The sequence below is a fragment of the Stigmatopora nigra genome, chromosome 7 (assembly GCF_051989575.1).
Source record: "Stigmatopora nigra isolate UIUO_SnigA chromosome 7, RoL_Snig_1.1, whole genome shotgun sequence".
NCBI classification, from domain to species: Eukaryota; Metazoa; Chordata; class Actinopteri; order Syngnathiformes; family Syngnathidae; genus Stigmatopora; species Stigmatopora nigra.
Window position 1 is genome coordinate 6528847 of NC_135514.1, and position 21158 is coordinate 6550004.

At 36.3% G+C, this 21158-nt stretch overlaps 4 protein-coding genes across 7 annotated transcripts in view; 1 reads left to right on the forward strand and 3 right to left on the reverse strand.

Moving 5' to 3' along the window:
* The window catches only part of trmt11 (tRNA methyltransferase 11), a 41378-nt gene extending 35355 nt beyond the window's left edge, over positions 1–6023 (reverse strand). The window contains exons 1-12 of one of the 3 annotated variants that reach the window (XM_077721798.1): positions 5902–6023; positions 5321–5386; positions 5100–5173; positions 4885–4966; positions 4703–4795; positions 4434–4568; positions 3969–4125; positions 3721–3801; positions 3424–3588; positions 3064–3136; positions 2845–2979; positions 732–852 (exon numbers count right to left, since the gene is read on the reverse strand). In XM_077721798.1, the coding sequence (XP_077577924.1) occupies positions 732–852; positions 2845–2979; positions 3064–3136; positions 3424–3588; positions 3721–3801; positions 3969–4125; positions 4434–4568; positions 4703–4795; positions 4885–4966; positions 5100–5173; positions 5321–5386; positions 5902–5979 (1260 nt within the window). In that variant the 5' untranslated portion in view covers positions 5980–6023. Of the gene's footprint in view, positions 1–731; positions 853–2844; positions 2980–3063; positions 3137–3423; positions 3589–3720; positions 3802–3968; positions 4126–4433; positions 4569–4702; positions 4796–4884; positions 5025–5099; positions 5174–5320; positions 5387–5901 lie in introns of those variants that run through there. The other 2 variants (XM_077721799.1, XM_077721800.1) reach the window with 2 other exon arrangements.
* A 383-nt stretch (positions 6024–6406) lies between these two features.
* LOC144199959 (actin-binding Rho-activating protein) lies at positions 6407–7617 on the forward strand. Its single transcript, XM_077721866.1, has 2 exons — positions 6407–6585; positions 6768–7617. Exon 2 carries the CDS (start codon positions 6784–6786, stop codon positions 7264–7266), a length of 483 nt encoding a protein of 160 aa, XP_077577992.1. The 5' UTR covers positions 6407–6585; positions 6768–6783; the 3' UTR covers positions 7267–7617.
* Positions 7618–7659: 42 nt separating this feature from the next.
* hint3 (histidine triad nucleotide binding protein 3) lies at positions 7660–10241 on the reverse strand. Its single transcript, XM_077721865.1, has 5 exons — positions 10066–10241; positions 9678–9795; positions 9345–9414; positions 8877–9003; positions 7660–8595 (listed from the first exon to the last, which is right to left on the reverse strand). Exons 1-5 carry the CDS (start codon positions 10201–10203, stop codon positions 8548–8550), a joined length of 501 nt encoding a protein of 166 aa, XP_077577991.1. The 5' UTR covers positions 10204–10241; the 3' UTR covers positions 7660–8547.
* A 656-nt stretch (positions 10242–10897) lies between these two features.
* On the reverse strand, positions 10898–14521 carry ncoa7a (nuclear receptor coactivator 7a). 2 transcript variants are annotated; one of them, XM_077721702.1, is made up of 7 exons: positions 14359–14521; positions 13369–13528; positions 12550–12699; positions 12274–12426; positions 12086–12181; positions 11919–11992; positions 10898–11773 (listed from the first exon to the last, which is right to left on the reverse strand). In XM_077721702.1, the coding sequence occupies exons 1-7, from the start codon at positions 14382–14384 to the stop codon at positions 11635–11637; spliced, it is 798 nt and encodes a 265-aa protein (XP_077577828.1). In that variant the 5' UTR covers positions 14385–14521; the 3' UTR covers positions 10898–11634. The 2 variants fall into 2 exon arrangements, with proteins under 2 accessions (XP_077577828.1, XP_077577829.1); XM_077721703.1 differs by lacking the exons at positions 13369–13528; positions 14359–14521 and adding an exon at positions 12954–13282.
* Positions 14522–21158: the final 6637 nt, after the last annotated feature.

Sequence of the window (21158 nt, forward strand, 5' to 3'; positions counted from 1 at the left end):
CCCCCCAAAAAAATAGAATTAAAAAATTTTAGTACCATTTTACCTATGTTGCTGGCCTAATTACAAATCAAATTATATATATGATGGATTGTTTTCTGTATGTAGTGTGACTAAACCATTTAGGTTTCCAGTATTGAAGAAATAAGATGAATACTGCCAGATGGTGAAACTTCAGTCCAAAATGACACCATGGCTTCCATTGCACATGTCTATACATACACATACATGACACATACTCATGTGGTTACATATAAAGGCAATGCAAAACAATAAAAGGAAAGCATAAGCAGTTAAGAAACATGCTCTCATTTTCCATTAATTATATATTTGTTGCTGTGCCGGCTGGCCCTTTCTGCAGTAAACACACAACTTTTTACTATCAAGTTAAGTCATCAATTACAAGTCTTCCTGCCACTTGTAATTAGAAAACCACAAGAGATAATAAAGACCAGTACACTCTAAAAAGTCCTGAATTTCAATGAAATCTGAATTCAATTATAAAATGATCTACAGTCACACCAGAAAACAATATTCTTGGCAAAAATATTCATATTTTCTTGGGGGAAAAAAAACAAAGTTTATAACAGTGCATCCAGGAACAAATGTTCTATACACAAAAAATGGTTGCGTGGAAATGGATTTACGCATTTGCTGAGAATGTTGTCAAAATACATACATAATTGATTAACATACTGACTGATCTCAACCACCCAAAAAATATTCACATTCACCTCTGGTTCTTTAGCCTTTTCCATAGTGATCAAGCGACGAGATGTGTGGCTTGATAGAATCTGTTCACAGTTGCTAATGAGCTGCAGACATGGATGGAGGGGGACCATCTCCTCAGAGTATCTACAAATGTACAAAAAAAATCTATTAGGCTCCAAATTTTGAGCCAAGGGAAAAACAAATGACAATAAATAGTATTAAAAAAATCATTCCAATAACACAATAAAAAAGGATACTTTCCATTCATCAAATCCTCTTTCACACTCAAATTTGAATTCAGTTCCCATAATAGTCAAGAACAACTTCAAGTATGTGCGCATATTAATGATAAAAGTCCAATCAACATAGTAGCAAACCCCTCATACGCAGGTGTGGTTTGCTAATGACTATTTGTGTGCCCCATTGTCATGACGACACATGGTGCAAAACAGTCTGCCAATGTTTAGTTGTCTCGGCAACTAGAAGTGATGCAGGCCCTCACGATTTCTTCCCAGTCTATCAGAAGTCATTCGGTAGAACGATGGATGGGTCGTTTGTAAGAGACCGTTTCATCAAATTGAGGCTGAATATTTTGTTATTTTTGTGGCCACCTATCATTTTTTTTTTAAAAACGTGTACTCATTAGGGTCAGAGGTAGAGTCCAGCACAGTCTTTGTGCAGGAGGTGGGGTACACACTGGACTTGGTGCATTTAAAGTAGAAACAAACCACCATCACATTATCATTCACACCAATGGACAATTTAATCCTCAGTGAACCATCCATGATTGTTTTTAGAATGTTGGAGGAACCCGTGCATGGAACAGAGAGAACATGTTGCAAACTACACTCGACTGGATTCGGTCTGCGGATAACTACTAGTGTGCTTCGATTGATTTGAATCTCTTTTTCTATCATTTTTACCATATGAGGATTTGTTGATATGATTCCGTGCCAACCGTCAATCTTATAAACTCACATCCTTTCAACACGTGCCCACATACGAGCATGTGAAACAGCACGCACCAGGCAGACAGACGCATATAATTGCCATTGTTTCCAATCATCCAGTCACGGCTGCAGATATGTACACAAATTGGAGGGGGGAACAGAAAGTTGACAGCTGCCATGTAGAGCTTTAGATTAGACCCAAGAGACAGACTCCGACTACATTGGGGCTTCCACACAGACATGTACGAAAGCTCACAGGGGTCAGGATATACGCCACACAGACAGACAGTTGACATACATCTGACATGCCTGGCCCCAGACGTTTATTTTGGCAGTACTCTGACAGACATGAAGTCAAGCACTAGTAGATGAGTAGGAAAAGACAAATGCGTGAACATGACGACACACGTGTGCGTATGGAGGAGGCCACACACATCCATGCCAACTGTGTGAATACAACCACACGTGCACAAAAGCAGAAAGCAAGGATGCTCCAAAACGTAATGCCATTTGTGTATTTGCTGACAAATCTGCAGGAAACCACAGAAGACGCAAGATTATCTCATCTCTCTTTCCCCGCGGGCTGTTCTTTGACAATTGTCCTGCTTTGTGGCTGCTTTTTGTTGTGTTCCTCCAGTGTACTAATTAAAACCTGCATATGCAATCAGCGCTGTGTCATCTGACATTGAACTTTCAACAATAACGATTTTTGTTTCATGTCAGAAAAGATGTCCTCTGGTTGTCGAAGGTAAATTAGAGCTTACTTTTTTTGTCAGCTGTGGCTTTTGGGGACATGAAGGGACTCACAAGTATACCACCCCCCGGTAAATACTGTCATTTACACTGGTGAGTACGTACTGAACATACAGGAGGACTGTGTTTTCTTGAAGTGGGAATGAATAGTGCTTGAGGGTGTTCTGCAAGGCAATAGGAATGTGTGATTCTGTTCAGCAGCACAAAGAGAGACAGATGTTCAAACTGTTCAAACGTAACAGAATTTCCCTAGTTTCTGTCGTTTATACGACACAAAAACAATGTTGTATCGAATGTGTTCTGTTGTTTTTGGTGCAAAGTCGCCCCCTGTTGGTAGTTAATTGTATGATCTCACAAGGACTTGAGCAGTAAAATGCAGCAAACCTGAATAAATAATAGGGAAGGTCAAACTTTTATCTAATAATAGACTTACTCTGAACGATAAACTGGAAGCCAGTATACCAGCCTCCCTCCCATGACTAGGCGATGTGCCGAAAAATTAAGCATGTCGGCGAGCATTTCACTTAATTGGTAGGACTGCGATACAGGAACATGTGATTCAGCATACCTGGAATACAAAAAAAATATTGAGCATTTTTCCTGCAATGTATCTTTTAATCTTTTCAGAGTGTAAAGTATTAAGTGTACATACACGCCATCCGCAGGTTTTGTAGTTTCTTTCTGAGAACCTGTTTTTCTTGTGGACTCACGTATACCATATGGAGCTGACCAAGCATGATAAACAAGGGACATAAATATTTTCATGAACATAAGAAGTTGTATAGAAGTTACTTACATTCACAATACTAAATTGAATTGGACAAATAGATGGGTTATTTTTACATTTCAAATGTTAATTGAAGTTTTGAGAATCTTTCTCATTCAACTGAATGGTAAAAAGACTCAAAATTAACGGCCGTATGAGTGTATTTCTACATCATTTTTGTAAGGACATGCTAATTCATTTGTAGTGCCATATTGGAAGTGCTGCTGCTATTAAAAATGAACCTACGATCGGTAATGATGGCATCGAAGAGGGCGGCCTCCCGCCACACAGGATTGGATGCATCAGACACCATCACATCAACGTACATATTCGCTGTTCCGTACTGTCGCAGGTTGGCACGGATGTTCTCATCAGGTCCTCGCCACTTTTTATCTTTGCGGCTTGACCTTCCTGGTAAAAATAGAAAATGACTCTTGCTAAATACAATTGAATTATCTTGAAAATTCAAATCTGGTGTTGTACTTGTGAAAAGATTTCTTAATTAAAAGTTAGCAGACAATATGATAATGAAAAAAAACATACCTTTGCCATGGATAGTGTTGTAATCAATATCCGATCCACACACATAGGCTCCAAAATGAGAACAAGCGACCAATAGGCTTCCTTAGACATATCAAAAGAACACCATTTATTCAAATATTTTAATAGTATTCCATTTTTTTTAAATCTGACATTACAGTCATTTTAATACACGTTAATGATTACAAAGGTTCTATTTTGTTATCGCCTTTCAATTTCCGTACAATAGGGAAATAGAGTAGCTAACTCACCTGTGCCAACAAAAGGGTCAAAGACGAGATCGTGCTCTTTGACCCTGGCATGGTTGGCCATAATGAAGGAAAGCCCTGCATCCATACTGGTGTTTCCAATGAAATGTCTGTTCTTCACACTGTGAGAACGAATCAGTTCACGTTGACCGTCGGCTATCTGTGTGTAGGTTAAGCAAATGTCATCATGGTAAAGACAAAACGGCTTACATGTGTAAACTTTGAAATATGTTCAAGTTACACACATATTTCAAAGTTAGGATTCAACTTACTTGTAGGTGATTGCATTTTTTTAAGGTAACACCTTATACAAATGTCAACATTTGTCAGAGTATTAACAAGCATTCTGTTTTCCTTCTTACCACTTTGTACCATTAGCCTTATTTAAGCTGTCATTCAATTATTCTTACTCTGGACATTTGTTAAAATAGGGATGTCATTTGTCAATAAATCCCTTATTTTTCTTACCCATCGACCAAAGTATATATGATCTGGATGTTCCGGGATGCTGTTTGGGTCAGAGCCATAATCTTCCAACAAGCAGAAGGTGTGCTGAGGGTTCTTAAGATTTACAATACCATTAAATGGAAGGTAATCCATTGCCTGTAGAGGGAAATAAACAAAATATTATGAACATCACATATGCCAACACTTCTAATGAGATGCAATACAGAAGGTGTGTAAAACAAATATATGCATATTTAGAATAAAACACACTACGTATTTAAAACTCTTACATCAATTCGATTAATTCTCTCTTTAAACTCCAGAGTTTTGTTGAAAGTATGAACATTTATTCTGTATGTTGAGTCTTTGGTTAGGAAGGGTAACTGTAATCAGAGAGCAGAAAATGAAGGTTATAGTTAGTTAAACAGTTAAATTCATTTGACATTACACAAAAAAACTTTCTCCCACAAACCATGTTCTTTTCTGGGTACTTGAGTAAGGATATTCTGAGGTCATCGTGGTTTTGTCCGTGACCCCATAACTCAAACGCAGACCTTGATGGACGTTTGAAAATTAAATATATATCATAATATCACAGCAGAATGGCATTACCTAGAAAATGCATGATATGAAAAACATGGTATTCAACTCAGATTTTGTTATGATGACAAGCAAGAAAATTCTTACTTTGCACAAACAGATCGGGCCATGACGGAGCAGATATCGTCCTCGGTCAAATCATTCAGACACCAGAAAGGACTCTTGAAAAGAGTTCAAGTAAAGTTAAATCTCTAATTTGAATATTCAAAACGATTTTATTTTATCATAATTATATTACATAATTCTCCGAGCCGAACCCGGTTCACTATGGGAGGATGACATCATCTCAGATAACTGATTTTACATACCTTTTCTTTAAAGTTAGCCCCTGGATTGAATTGTTTCCCTCTCAGTGCGAGCAGGGCCTTGATTTCCTAGAGAAACAAACATTATATGTATAGTCTATCTCTAAACTACTGATTTTAGAAGTGTTTTGCAGAGAGAAAAAAATGTTCATTTATACACAGGTCAATGGCTCAATGCTTGATTATAAAACAGTTTTTAGTGCAAAGTAGATCAGAAAATGTGACAAAAATAATTCACATCCATAGTGTTGCCATTGCACGTCTTTCTCAGTTAATAATGGATAGTTCATTATTTTCCATGTTTTATCCCAAATGTAACAAGAATACAAAACAGTTTAAATGACTACCAGTCTCCCCCATTGCCGTCTATGGCAACTAATGAGTTATGATCATGATATCATTTTTTTTTATTTTACAATTTCCTAAAAGAGGTTGCATTTGCGCATCATCAACACAGACGAACGTGTTCCACGTTCACATTGGAGCCACCACTGTAACTGCGGCTATGTTAATAAAACAAATTGATATAAACTCGTTCCTATTTAAAAATGCATAGAGTCCGGTGCATGATCATCCAAATTTACCGGTAATCTGAAGTCCATATTATCTTGTGCAAGCTGTATTAAATATTGAAGACACGCTCGTTTACCGAAGGCCGCCATGTTTGTTATCAATTCAAAATACGTCCGACTAGAAACAAAGTTGAGGTTGAAACCGTCCTATTGACTAGAAGAATATGAATTTTCGAGTGCCTTATGGGGTTTTAAAAATGTGTATACTAATAAAATTAATCAAAAGGATAACTGTATATATAATGGTATAATGGAGATTAGTTTAAATGAAAATGAGACAGTGTGTGTTTTTTTTTAATAACACGACTACCACACCAAACCAAAGCCATGATTATTATTAACATGTGGTTATATTACCCAAAGTAACTAACCCGATCCTTCACTCGCGTGTCAAAATCAATTTGCTCATTCCTGGTTGTAATCTGCTTTACCTACAAGGGGGTTTGACCCTTCTCTGGACAGCCTTTTCTGCGCTCTGATTGGCCAAATGGTCCCTTCCGAAGAGATCATTGGTTGAAGATAGGTCCATCATGATCACACCGGTTTTACTATGGCACAGGAAAGTATCTGTACACTTGCCACTGTCAGCATTGTTGCTGCATGCATTGTTTGCAGGAACTGATTTTAATACCAATAGGCACTATGCATTTTAGCTTGAAGGAACTTGTACTACAAAGGACGCTTACAGCTTAACATGTAAGTTCCATCAAATTTTGCATGCCATTCCTTTTAAAGGTATTTATTTTAAAGGCCATTAACTCGCGTGTCCATGCTTAGTGTGGTATTGTTCTAATGGCATGAGAAAACACTGTTGTGGAAATTTGACTTGAATTAAAGTATTGTTTCTCCTTATTGAATTCATTTGTGGACATTAACAGACCGAGCCACCACATCATGGATGAAAAAAAATCTCCCGATCAGTTCATGGATGATAAAGTTGGATGCATTGTGTCTGTAAAAGGCCTGAAGGACAACTGGCAGAAGTGGTCTGATCATCACAAGGAGCACCAGAAATATAATCCCTTCAGTCAGGACGCCAGACCCTTGGCAGTGGTCCCCCTGAGAGGTCACGATGACTACGGGCAGCCCCTTCAGGGTTCATTGACAGCACAACGGGGGAAAGATGCTCACACACACATCAGCAGAGAAGTTCAGGAGCTGTGTGAGGTGATAAAAGACATTGGGGTGGAGGGAGAAAAACAAGATGGGAGAGCTATCTCGGTAGAATTTGGGAAGCTGTTTGAGCGTTATGTGACTATCTCGAATAAATTGGTGGGGATACTACTAAGAGCCAGAAAACAGAAGCTAGTTGACTTTGAAGGGGAGATGCTATGGCAAGGGAAAGATGATCATGTTGTGATTACTCTGTTGCAGTGACATGCCAGCATCCCTACAAAAAGTTAATGTTACATATTGCTATTGTTTGTTGTACAACCTATTTTTGAAAATTAAATTTTGAAATCATAATGTAATTGTTATTTTATCATGATTGCATTATGATTGTAAAAATTGAGTTTGGAGTAGCAGTTCAAATAGGAGTGTATTTTAAAAATTAAGTCAAAATAAAATTAAAAAAAAACTTGGTGCTACAATTTACATTTGAATATATTAGCCACAAATCTGCTGTAGTCAAAGAAGCAAGTTTTACCTCACAAATTGCTCTGTTAACACATTCAATAAATAGGTCATGGATGATTGCTTGAATGAATAAAGCGATGTAACATGCAATCTCCTTTTATGACTATCAATGTTAACACAGTGACCAGTAAGAAGAGTTTTATATTTATTCACAATAAATTAATGTTTCTTAAAGTGCATACACTGATACAGAACAGAGTATAGTTCTCTGCCTCTACATTCCATTAACATGCACAATCACTCTTTTTATGGCATACAATACTATAGATCAGTCAACAAATTTGGTCAATTGCTATGCCATACTGATTAAAAAAAAGATCAACGTTCACCAAAAAAAATCGAATGTTTTAGCAAAGCTTGCTATTGGACACAATGCACCCTTATATTCATCCTAATCTCATTTTGTCTTCCAAAACTGATCAGTTTACTTATCATAGTCTTCTGTTAAATGCAAATGATCACATAATCCCAAATTGCGGAAAGAAAAGCAAAATCAAATTTCATACAAGTAATTTACAAGAACAAGACACATTGTACTTAACATTTAAGTGTCAAGGTCACTTTACCCATAAAGGAGTCTAGTAAATACTTTATGCAGATGTTACATGAGGCTTCAACTCTCGTTTCAAATGTTACCAATCCAAATACCTCGGATGTGTGGACGCATTCAACAATGCAGTTTAAATTAACAGAAATTGAAAATCAATGAGTGTAAGAGATGCTAACATTAATATCATACAACCTAAAAGACAGGATATTTAAATGACAAAGTTACTTGTATCTTTTGAAAGTCAATGATGTGTGATGCAGAAAGAATTGTATCCCAAAATGTAATTTGCTATATTTTTTGATTAAAAATGTTATTAACATAGCACAGAGAACTTGTAATGACATCAAAACCTAGGTATGTATGTATACTCATCCAGCCTGCGTATTGTCAAGGAATCATTCAGAGCTTTCGACACCGCCCTCTGCGGTTCACAGCGGTGAACTACAACTGAGATCATGCCAGGAAATTAATCAACTGGTTTCTTCTTTAGAGTTGAGAAGCTCGATCAGCTGTTCCACCTGAAAAATATTCAAACTAAATATTGGCTCAGAAAGTATTTTTTTTTCTACTTGACCTCTACATTCCATTGAATTAATGTATAAAAGTATATATACAGATTTTATGAAAATTACTACTAATAAGATGACTGACGTGTTATAGCAGGAGTCAGTTTGGAGACTCCTGCGCATGTATAATACTCCCATGTGCCAAAATAACTTTAAAATGGTGCAATTGTAGAATGGATAACTTACTGTAATAAACCAGTAAGAGTGGTGCAATTGTAGAATGGATAACTTACTGTAATAAACCAGTAAGAGTTGAGTCTGTAGAACAGGCGAGACATGAATCCCATTTGGCTGGCAGGTGCCAGAACATGAAGATGTAGATGTGTGACTGAACAGAATGGGGGCCAATGGAACCCAAACCTGCAGGGATAGGATTTTCCAATAATTTAAGGACAAAGCAGTACTAAATCTAGTCCAATGCGAGTCTTGGATACATATAAGTAGTTGCACGTAGTAATGTCATAGGATGTTTAAATTAATTAGTGACATTATAAAAATCTAGTAGTGATTTTACTCATTTCAGTGGGTGTATTAGTAGAATGCAGATATTAACTATAGCCTTATTAGTATTATTAAGTAGTAGTATAAAGTAGTTTCCTAGAATGCCAAATGTAGGCTACTCATTCTGTTTACTATAAACAATAAGCAGGAAAATGTGTTGTTAAGGACAGGGGCTTGTTGTGTGCTTGAATATAACTCACCTCACATCATTGAGATCCATCACATTGTTCTTCTGCAGGATTTCCTTCCCCGTCTCCACCATGCGTTTTACTGCATCGCACAACAAAAAAACTTTCATGTTGAAACTTTTTCTTATCAAATGACATGGTATTACAAATAGATAAATAAATAAATACGCACCATAAAGACAAATGCATATACATAAAAATATATACATATTCATCTAATTAATAAACCTGGTATTTAGTTCTTTGCATGTAACCTTTTTATATCCAAATATTTGATGCATTTGTAATTTGACTGACAAATAAATACATTTAAAGAAAAAAAAACAAGGTAAAATGTTACATTACCTAAAGACACGTCTTCTTTGCGGAGTGACTTACAGTTCCCAACATGTTTGGTCGGAACAACCAGATAATGGTGCGGAGCTCCCGGCTTGATGTCTCTAAAACAAGAAATATCCTCGTCCTGTTGAAATTGATGGATATACATATAAGTATAAGCTCGCTAATATGCTAAATGGCTAGTCCATTGAACCCCTAATTAATACATACAAGAATACATGCATTGTATGTAATAAACTACTTCATTAGTAGTCGTCTGAATAAGGGTTTACAATGTTGTGCTGTCTGTGGTGTGAGTCCATTAGAATCAACATTTAAGTTTAGTTAGCAAACGCAGTATAAATGCTACTATGTTCTATACCTACAGGTATATTAAAAACAAAAACAATCTCACACAGTGAAGAAGTTCCGTGTCCATTTCACGGTTCACAATCCTGCAAAAAATACATTTCTTGTCATATCCTTCAGTTAAATTGTTAGTTTTAGAACTACCCTGCACAGAATGTGTCACGGCAACATTGGATCCCTCCATTGTCAAACTTACTACAGGCGGACACAGTCGATTCCAGAGTCATCGAACACCTTTCATTTACGCAATGTCACCGCCAGAGGGGGATAAGTGTAAGCCCTTCAAATGAACCATTCAGCCTCTATTACCAAAACCTGATAAAGAAACAGTGATACAGTTTTAGAATATTAAAAATTATAGTTCTTAGCCAGATGTCAAGATGACGTTTGATTTCCATAATTAGGTTTAAATCCAAACTGCGAGCCCCTTTCTTTGAGCCAATATTAAATGCATGCAGTTGAAGGGTTATTGAAAGGGTAAAACAATATTTAGATGATTTGCAACTTAACTATTAAAAAACAGCATGTAAAAGGACATTTTCCATTAAAAAACAGCTTGTTATTGTGGCAAAATGTGAATATTATTATCTTTCATTATCCTGTGCTTCTATGGTAAGACAATTTAGATTGGTGTTACAAAAGTCATCGTATTAATAAATACTTATTTTTTGTTTCATGGATTAATTTTTTCATTAGATAAAGATATATATATATATATAAATATGTATATAATGTACTATTTTATTCAGCAGTAACGACATGATAGTAGTTCCAAACAAAAACTGGCAGTGCCAGCACCACCAGGAAATGAAATGAAAATGTGTCTCCCTTTTGGACTATTTACTCAAATGCCGGAATAAGAAAAGAGTGAGACAATAATTAAACAAAGATTTATCAACATTTTACCAACAAAAAAAAGTCACAGTTAAAACAAAAATCAACTGAACTTTCAATCGTACAGCACATTTCTGTTTCAAATGGCACCTATAACAAATAAAATACTATATTTGGGAAATTGAGAACGTTGATATTATTTGACCTTAAAGGCCTATATACCAGCAACTAATCTGAAATGTAAATTGTTGCTGATACTTTAATGTACTCAGTGTGGAGGCAAAAAAAACCCACTCTGAGTTACATCATCATTATAGTTGTTGTCATGTCCCTTAAAAGGCTGATATAAATGTATGAATCGGTTAATCCAAATCTGCCTAGTATAGGCAAAGTTTGAACAATTTACACAGATACATTACTTTTTTTCCAACCTAAAGGTGCATTGTTTTCACAAAGAATCTTATTCAGTAGGTTTAGAAACTTTGATTGTTAACACTCTCCAAAAAAACAGGAGGGCATAGAAGGCTTTTAAAGCTCAGTGTAGGCTTCTGATGGCAGGCATTACTTTTGGGTAACAGTTACCCGGACGGATCACAGGATTTTATGTAACCCCTCATCTTTTGATATTAAAAAAAAAAAATCTCACACCAGCCTGAGAGGCAGTGTATCAAATCTGCATATTTGATGCTACCCACAAACATTTATAACCACACCCAGCTGTATCGGAAAGCACCCACTCATCCTTTAAATGTTTTCTATTTTCTTTCTCAGATGTTCTTGTTCAGTTTCGTACAGTCCACACCTCAAGCTCTTGTATAAGGAAGTCCTTCTGCGTAGAGAGTGGGGCGTTATGAAACGTGGGGCATGAAAAACTAGACCCTCGGTACAGATCTGCATCAATCCATAGCCCAAACTCTCCCCTGTAAAAGCAAATAATCATTATGCAATTAAAATGTTAAATGTTACATAAGCTATGTAAAAATGCCATTCAGTCTTGTTTCATTCATTGTGATACTTTTCACATAAATAACATTGCACATCAATTATCATGTAACTCCAACTTACCCGCCACCTCCAAGATGAAGAGACTCCAAGTTTCCGCTTACAAAGTAAGAGTTCTCTCCAGACCACTTATAAGCCTGAATACATGAAAAATTGCTATATTTATTAGATATTTGCACTTGTGTGTTATTTGCATTTGGGTGAGGTAAAATTATTCATGGGTTTTATACCTGAAAATCAGGGTTGAAGGTGAATAGAAAAGTCTCTCCTGTGCCATAACAGTATTTGCTCACTCTAAACGGATCAGATGAAAAGGCTCCAAAAACCTGAAGATCAATAGACAGATAGTAAGTTGTGAAGTGCTTAGAGTAGATGCTGTGATTTAATCACATTTGAAGTGCACTGCTTCATTACAAACCTTTTTATGCATGTCCTTAACGACCATTAGCACAGGGCTGTCAAGACCTGCCATATTTCTGTAGAGTGTCTTTAAGCTGCTCCCGTGGACAGCAGTGCTGTAGACCAGTTGCCATTGATAACCTTGTGTTCTTTCTGGCATGTGAGATGCAAGCTATGAGAAAAGAAACGGTGTCACTCACTTCAACCCAATGCTTGCAGTTATCAATAGTGATCATAAAGTGGTGATAACTGCCTTTTGGTTTCATTGGATGTCTGTGAAATCTATTATACTTACACTTATCAGATGCCTGTGATCGAGGATCTCACTATAGTCACTTAAAACAGGGAGAACATCCTTAACGTTCCCCCGGTACTCAGGTTCTTCTGTTTCAGAGTCGGAACTACATAGACTTAAACGGCGCTTTGGGTCTTTTCCAGTGAGAATCTAGAACATTAAAAGGCAGAAAGTTATTTAAAGTCAAGGGTTTTAATGAAATTATATTGTCTTTTTTATTGTCCTCAGTCTACCTTATACACTACCCACATCCTAGGTAAAATTCAAATAAAAATGTAACATCATTCTATATAAGACATATGCATAAGACATATCAATCATAAGCAATCTGTAAATCACCTCACCTTCCTCTTTAATCCAAGTAGACAAGTTCAGGTAAAATAAATCATAATTGAGTTCTGTACCTGAACAAAGGGCTCCGTAACGTCACTGGCAAAATATAACACTTTGAAATTGTAAGGTAACGACATAGCTCCTAGTCAAATATCCTTTTTTTTTAACACTCCACTCTTGTTCAACTATCATCCATCCACCACTTCCCTCTTTATAACTTTCTCTTTTCAGAACAGTCAGTGAAATGAAAGGATGAGGCTCACATCATGCTTAGCACTACCACACTACATAAGTTTCGTTTTCTGCAAAAATCAAGAAAGGTGGTGTACAGTTTCTCTATGACAGGAAGAAGTTAGATAAAGGATGACCATATTAAGAGTGAGTGGGAGTTGCAACTGACGGAGTGAATGCCAAGCCCCCAAGGGTGCCTTAACTCTTGGTGCCCAAAAAAAGTCAAATACAATATGAGTGCTTACAAAGGCTTACCCAATTTGTTGCTGCAGGATGTGTTATCTGCTTACTTGATGCCCCCTTATTTATTTTTGCTATATGACATCGATTCGGAAAGTTGCTGTTCTTCTTATTGTTGCTGTTTGTGTACAAACCCGGTGACCATTGTACAAAGAAGGTATAGAGGTGGTCAACCCTAAAGAGAAAAAAGTACAATGGGTTTTATAACTTCTTTAAAAAAGCTTGGATAGAATGTTTCTATGAATAGAAAAATTCAAAGTAGTTGGGTCATACATTTTCATATCAAGTACACATTATTGTTATGCCACTGAAGCATGAAGAGGTATAGATAGATACAGTATATCACATCTCATGTCGTGCAGCTAATTAAGATAATGGATATGAAATATCATCCATAATATCTCTACACCAGTGCAACCTAAAACCATAAAAAGAATCCACCATTTATAATTGATAGATCAATCTAGATAGCATCATTATCTTTAAAAAGTTCAAACTTTGGATCCAGCTGTTGCATTGATTCTATTAGCTTATGAAGGGGTACCTAATGTTGTGGCCATTGTATGTGTTCACAAAGCCATGAATTCATCTTAAAATTCTTTTGCATTGGTCATTCATATCAGCAAAAACAGAACTTCGATAATGTACAGTTTGAATGAGATATTTTATCACGAGTGTGTTAAAAAATGATTAAACTACAGTAATCACAGTTAAAATGTGAGCAAGCAACAAACTGACATATCTGTTGAAACATGCAGTAGCTAAACAAAGAGATAACGGCAAAAATGCCTTAAGTATTAATCATAACCTTTTGAATAAACTTGGCAACAGTTCTCCTCCACTTATGCAATCGAAAAAAAATTCTCTGTTTAAAACGCCTGCATGCAACCATCATTTTATCAGAAGAATCTGCAATGCAACTACTCTCCAGTTAAAAAAGAAAAGAAACATCTCCCAGATATATTCTTAATCCATCAAATATGTCTCCAATGTCTTTTCACTTACTCTCCAACACTGTAGGCTACTCCCATGGTTGATCAGCAAGGTAGAGATGGTGGTGATGTGGAAAAAGGAGAAGATAGAAAGAGATGGTGTTTGGAGGCTCAATGCTGGAGCAGCATGACCACAATGTGCCTGGGTTGGAGCTTCTCTTTTATACTGCTGGACCGGTGCTCAGTTAGGCCCCTCTGACCAAAAACCCTCCCTTTCCCTCTGAAAGCGAGCTGTACTTGGCCAGTTCGCGTTTTTGCTCTAGTATTTCACAATGGGGGCTGGAAACATATGTCAGTGATTAACTCGACATGCTCCCGGTGTCTGTCCTTAATATGGAGTTCACTGAGTTAATGTGTCAAGTTTGTGGCTCAGAAAGAGGGTGACGTTCCGAAGCAGGACTGTCGTGGGTATGAAAAAATGGTGCCAATGCAGATTTCTGTTATGCATTTAACACTTTGTAACATGCATAGTGTAACACACAAAAATGAAGAGGCTACAAGCAAATCTTTCAGATTGGAACTGCAGTAGAAAAAAAACTCTCTTGTCTTCTACACTCACTCCCATTTTTTTTCTTCCACTGTCTTCCACTTGGGATCTTGCATATTTTTTGTTCCAAGTGGATCTTAAAAATCAGGCCCTTTCCAGTATCGTCCCAAAACTACATGTTGTGTTTCAATCAAGTCATTGCAAAATGAGGCAATACTTTTTGACTGAATACTGATTGACTGAGCATTTGCCAACTTGTCTTTTTTTTTTTAATCTTCCTCTTTTTAGTTTCTTCTTACAGACGCATCTTTGTTCGCAAATACTTGTTCAAATTCATTTGGTGGCCTCACAGTCAGTAAACCTACCCAAAAAAAGGATTCCAAACAATAAATGCCTGTTTTTCCCTACCAAAATACAGTGAATCAATCGAATATACAGTGTCAAAAGTTAAATGTGAATGAATGCGCTGTGTTAGAGAACATACGAAATATATTACTTCATTTATTCTTATCTATAAAAAGAGTGAACACATCTGTTTCTCATAGGGATTTTTTTCCCCCTTTTTCAGCCTCTCTCTTCTGGCCTACTTTCTGTATTTTAAGGCGGAGGAAGCTTGGGAAAAAAATGTGCCTGTTGCAAATGATATATGGCTGAAGAAGAGGGGGTAGTAGCTATGTGCTCCAGTAAACCAAGGCTCAGAAAGACTCTTTTTTTTAACCTTATGTAACGTTCAAGATTTTGTGGGTGGAGGGACAGAAGGGGGATAGGACTAAGAGAGATATGGGTATTTGTTCACGTTCTATCGACTGTTTAAGTAAATACTAGTATACGAAAGTTCAAACAATCCCCTTTCCCAACAATTGACTGTTAACTATAGCTAAATGGGTCGTTTTCAACTGACGCTGTTTACATTTGATTTATTTTAACTGTAAGTTCTGTACATAACTAACACTCAATCTTTTCCTCTTCAGTCTTTAATGTGACTGCAAGTTAATACCCCATTGAGATTCAATAACTACTTCAAGTTGTAACTTTTTAACTCACTAAGTTAACTGTAATGACTAAATATTACAACTTGCATGTGCATTTGCTCAATTATGCTCAAATTACTCATACACAACTGTACAAAATCAAAAGTACTGCATTCTCTGTGTTCATTATCATGATTTTTCCTATCTTATGGTATGTGCGTACATATTCATTTTGTGTAAACTAAATCTGTGCATTCATTTTCTAAGATCATTTCTTCCATGTCATATTTAAACTGGAATCACTGAACGAACCATATGCATACCAGCAGATATAATCTTGTTTAATAAGTTGAAAAAACGGAATTGTTTTTTTCATTATAAAAGTGAAAGAAAACCTAAATAAAATCTAATATTTCTTGTAAATTGCAAAAGAATGCCAGTACTGTTTAAGACAATGAAATGCGAGTATTTCAGATTTTCCTTCATTACTCATGACCAGATTAAACCCATTGCTCCATGCATGGATCTTCAGAATTACTGTATTTTAACACCTATAGGGCTCACCAAATGAAAGGGTGCCATCTCATTTGCGGGTGTATTGAGTAACTTGTAAGATATTATTTAAATAGTAATTTCAGGCACGCATGGTTTTTGACTGAAAGAACACAAAAGATGTCAATATGCCAAATTGCTCAGTTTTCAATTGTACGAACAGCAGGCTGAGAACAAAGGCCTTTTGATTATTGTAAGAGAAAGGTGGAGAGAAAAAAAACATACATTCTGACAGATTAAGGGAAAAAAATGGGTCCTAAGCAAGACGGTGTAATGAAGGACCCTTGTTTGTATTTTGATTTGACCTGCAACTGACCTTTGAGGTCAAACAAGTCTACACGATTTTCCTTCATCACCTCAAGAATATCGCTAAACTCTGCGTCACTCTCTACCTCACAGTTGATAAAAACTGGCCGATGGTCCACTGCTATCAACTGGATTTGATTGTTGCAACTCATGTCTAAAATAGTCCATTTTCCATCTGACATTGGGGTGGTTGAAGAGCTGAATCAATGTGTGATGTCAGTAACGCTAGACCTACGAAGGCAGCACTCCTGCTGTTCTGATAGTAAAATGTGAGAATCGGTACTTTGGCCAAAAAATGAGGACGAAGAGCAGTCTGCACAATTATTGCCATAATTAATGTCTTTTGTTTTTAAACTGGTTTTATGTCACAGAAGGTTTTTCATCCAAATCTATATTCAAGAAATTCACTACTATTTTAGTATATCTCTGTGATATATTGTGCTGCTGTATAATCAGGTACAAACTCAGTTCAGGTGACCAATTGTTACATTCTGCTGATGGCTTAGTGGTGTTTGGCATTAAGAGCCCAGGTGAGTGGTGGTGGGCGGAGCTTCCGACATTACTCGTCAGCAAAGTATTTAAACCCAGATATTGTCTCGTTAGTTGCCCAAGCTAATTAAAATCTCGTGCCCTAGACAAAACATCATTGTATCTTTGGATCAAATCTTCACCCAGTACTAGAACATTCAATGTTGACCAATGTATAAATACTATCTTGATTTTTTTTGGTAATAGACCACCATATTCCTTGTGTTTAAATTATATTAAATATCTGTACGCATTTCTGGAATCTATATAATTCCAAAAGAGTTTGGACACTCTTTCTTAAATGTGGGGTGAATTTCATTTTAATGAGTAATCCATAGAATGAATGTGTTAAAAAAAAATGGGTGCTGCAAAAATAGTGACTATTATGATCTTTGGGAAAAACATTGGCCTACTGTAACCAATTTTTGTCCTTGGCAGCGGGTTTCAGAGCAGTTTTTATAGGATCATTGTCTTCTCTCAGCTCTTGTCCAACCTCCCTAACCCGCACGTACACAGGCAACACTGACCTAAAAAAAAAGACAAAAACAAGAATACAACACGATACATTTCACACACTTAACTGTAGTTACCAGGCCAAATGTAGTGACACACTTAGACACAGCATGAATGTGTAATGATACCAAAGTCCCCTCTCCCCATTGCTCAAAGAAGTGAGCACTTTTAAAAAAAATATTGTCTCGACATAAAGTAGATTATTTTAAGTAAATAAGCATAACAGTCTATAAACAATGGAAATATCAATGTGGCTACTGCGTTCACGTAGGAACAGCAAGTTAAATGTCTTGTACACCACGTTTTGTCGACCGCATGTCTCCGTTTAAAGGTTGAAAAAAATAACCACCGAAAGGCTGATGGGAGGGTATTGATTTTAACCAAAAACTCAAAAAGTGTATTCTTGCATGTACAGAGAATGCGAGCTGGATGGTTTAAAATTACACAGTGCTGTAGCCGAAGACTGAGAGAGAAAAAGTGCTACGATCTGCGGTAAGGCCGAAGTTGGCCAGGAAGGCTGTCCTACTTGGCACGCTCTACAGGGTTATGCAACAGGAATTTGGGGGGTACAAAACAGGATGGGACTGTGAAAAGTCTTCTCACTAAAAACTCTATAATTTACGGTATTCTTTGCTATCTGTTGAATCACAAGGGTCAACTTTCTGAAATAAAGTGCTTACCTTTCACTTTTTGGTGGCAGTGGACTTTAATGAATGTTATGTAATGAAAATCTTGTGAAACTTTTGTGTCAGTGACCAGTTCAACCTCATACAAAAATGTCGTATTCAGTAACACAAAGAAAGATTTTTTAAGTTGGAAAGAATGTAGTATTGTCCTTTCCGTTCTATGACAATCAGCTGCAGAGAAAATATTTGTGGTAAAACATTTTACCAAGTGTATTTAGAAGAATTGAATTCCATTATTGCCATTATACAAGTATAAGACTACTAAGTTACAAGTCATACTTAGTTTCCCATATTTGAATAAAGAATGTGTCCTTTTGTTCTGCTTCACAAAAATGCAAACTAGTAAAAAGTAAAAGTAGGTTACGCTTTGACCTTTAGATTACTGTATATATTAACAAAAAGAAACTTTGAAACCTTCATATAAATATCCATAAAACTATATTGGCTTTTACGATGAACATAACATTTATAGTGCAACTATATCATTACAGTAGCAGTGCAACCAAAGGACTATTATTATTTTCATATAAGCAGCTGAAAACCTACTTGTTAAGTGAAAAGTCTGAATAAACACCTTGATTTTTTTGGCCTATTTTCAAAAGAATTAATCTGTTATGCAATATGTCCCTTTACCCTTTCTATTGTCTTAAAGTAGATTACAAAAACTAGGTATTTAGCCAAACTCTTGTATTTCTCAAAAGGAGAGCTCCTTGTGTTGGTGTTTCAGTGTTTGGGAGGCCCATTTACGGTTTGCATATGATTCCACCACGCTGAAACAAATGAGTATACTTTCAGATTTTATTCTGTCTTTCCATACTCTTAAATGTTAGGTATATGTTAAACTGCTAAACACAGAAATGTGCGCTGTTGATATGCCAATAAACAACCTCATACTGAATTGTTAGCCTTTGTTGCCCTCAGCTTTACTGCGTATTCATCCCAAAGGTGTTTGAAATAATTCCCACTAATGCTAAATGCGGTCATCTTTTTAAACTTTTAACTCTATTTCATTTGGCGTAGAGAGTTTGATCCAGCATTGCGTTATTCCTTCCAACGGCAACATCCACTCTAGGCTCCCTTCCAGAAAAAAACACTCATACATACCACAATTTAAATCAAATTATTTGTTTTGTGATAAAACAACTGAAAACAAAGGTTGCACTTAAATACATTATTTATTCACAAATGGTCATCAAGGTGGGACGTGCCGTCTTCATATTTCTGTGATATAACATTATCACAAGATTGTGCCTGAAGTTTTGTGTGAGCCCTTTGGTTTTCTTTGTCTTATGGCCACAAAAAATCACAAGCGGTGGACTTTGGTTTAAGACGTTTTCATAGTCGTGAGTGATGCAGACGGAACGTAGCAAACCAATGCTCGTTGTGTATTTCCTGGCTTAGTCTCTCCACGTTCCCTGCGATTTTCTGGAGACCAGTTTAAGGTATTCACTCACTGCCTACTGCCCATTGTTGGCAGTGATAGGATCCAGCACCCCCTTGACCCTTGTGTGGACTAATGGCTCAGAAAATGAATTAAAGATTTCCATGATGGACCACCTCTACAGATGAATTATTTCTTTAAGAGAATTGATACAACCTGCACTAAAGTGTTAGGGTTTTAGTATTTAATGTATAATTGTCTTGTTGGAATGAAAATGGTACATAAAAGGCAGTTACATTTTCTGCTGGTTTAAAATGACAAAATACTGACCTCTAGAGTAAGTCGGTGTGTGACAGTAACACTAAACCAAATTATAAATGGACAGACTTAGCATCATGAATACAATATGCAGGAAGTCAATTGCATAAAAAAATACTCGAACTAGTCCTGTGGGTGGAAAAAAAATACAGGTTGAACTGTATTATTGAATTACTGGTAGTATACTTTCCCTTGCCTGACTTCCTTGATGGCAAACAAGTCTTTAGTCCCCATTACGTGACATTGGAAATGTTCAGTCTAAAAGGTTTCCATACATGTAACATATGAGGGGTGACAAGTCCAGGGTATAGATTGCCTTTACCCAAGGTTAGATGTTTAAATTAGACCAATGAAAAGTATATGTGGTGTTGGTATCTTCTCTTGAATGTTTTTTCTTGGGTAATAATACATGTTCAGGTAATAATAGATGTACATGTTGAATATATCTTGAAGAGCATAAAGTTAATTAGATTGAATATTATTTGTGTATTTGCATATCATATTGTTATGATTAATTCCATTTGGATAAGGAATGGAAACAAAGTGTCTTTCTCAATCTAATGCTAACATGAAATCTATTGAGTAAATACATTCTATATAAAAGAATAAAAAAAATAAAAACACAGTGGATTGAAACAAAATACCTGGTAGAACAACAAGTTTTCACCTCACTTTTGTGTATGTTGTATCCATGTATATTCCTCTAGTAGGGATGCAATATTTGTAAGATATAAATTAATTGCTATAGTTACATAATGTTCAGCATAATTGACAGGTCTTAATTTTCGTTCTTTTGGAATTGTTTCTCAGTTGCAATATCAGACAGTGAGCAACAAAAATACTGCACTGTATGCTTAAAGAATGTCAAAACCAAGCGAGAAGAACAACTGGAAAAGCAGCGTTTACAACTGACAGGAGGGAGAATTACAGTACTTTTCTCATCAACATTTATCAGACTGGAAAATAATATTTCATTTGGTAGTGCTTTGAGAAGCATCCACAAAGAGAACGTTTCCCAACTGACGTATCTATTGTCATAAAGATGTTATCATTGCATCAGTGCTACACAAC

What these genes read in the sequence shown, in the direction of transcription:
- LOC144199959 (XM_077721866.1), top strand. Translation starts at nt 6,784, where the DNA reads ATGGATGAAAAAAAATCTCCCGATCAGTTCATGGATGATAAAGTTGGA.
- hint3 (XM_077721865.1), bottom strand. Translation starts at nt 10,203, where the DNA reads ATGGAGGGATCCAATGTTGCCGTGACACATTCTGTGCAGGGTAGTTCT. An exon ending in CAAAGAAGACGTGTCTTTAG is followed by an intron (nt 9,415 to 9,677) that starts GTAATGTAACAT and finishes TGTGCGATGCAG; the next exon opens with TAAAACGCATGGTGGAGACG. An exon ending in ACTCTTACTGGTTTATTACA is followed by an intron (nt 8,596 to 8,876) that starts GTAAGTTATCCA and finishes AATATTTTTCAG; the next exon opens with GTGGAACAGCTGATCGAGCT.
- ncoa7a (XM_077721702.1), bottom strand. Translation starts at nt 14,384, where the DNA reads ATGGGAGTAGCCTACAGTGTTGGAGA. An exon ending in CCTTCAACCCTGATTTTCAG is followed by an intron (nt 11,993 to 12,085) that starts GTATAAAACCCA and finishes TCATGTATTCAG; the next exon opens with GCTTATAAGTGGTCTGGAGA. An exon ending in CTTCATCTTGGAGGTGGCGG is followed by an intron (nt 11,774 to 11,918) that starts GTAAGTTGGAGT and finishes TTGCTTTTACAG; the next exon opens with GGGAGAGTTTGGGCTATGGA.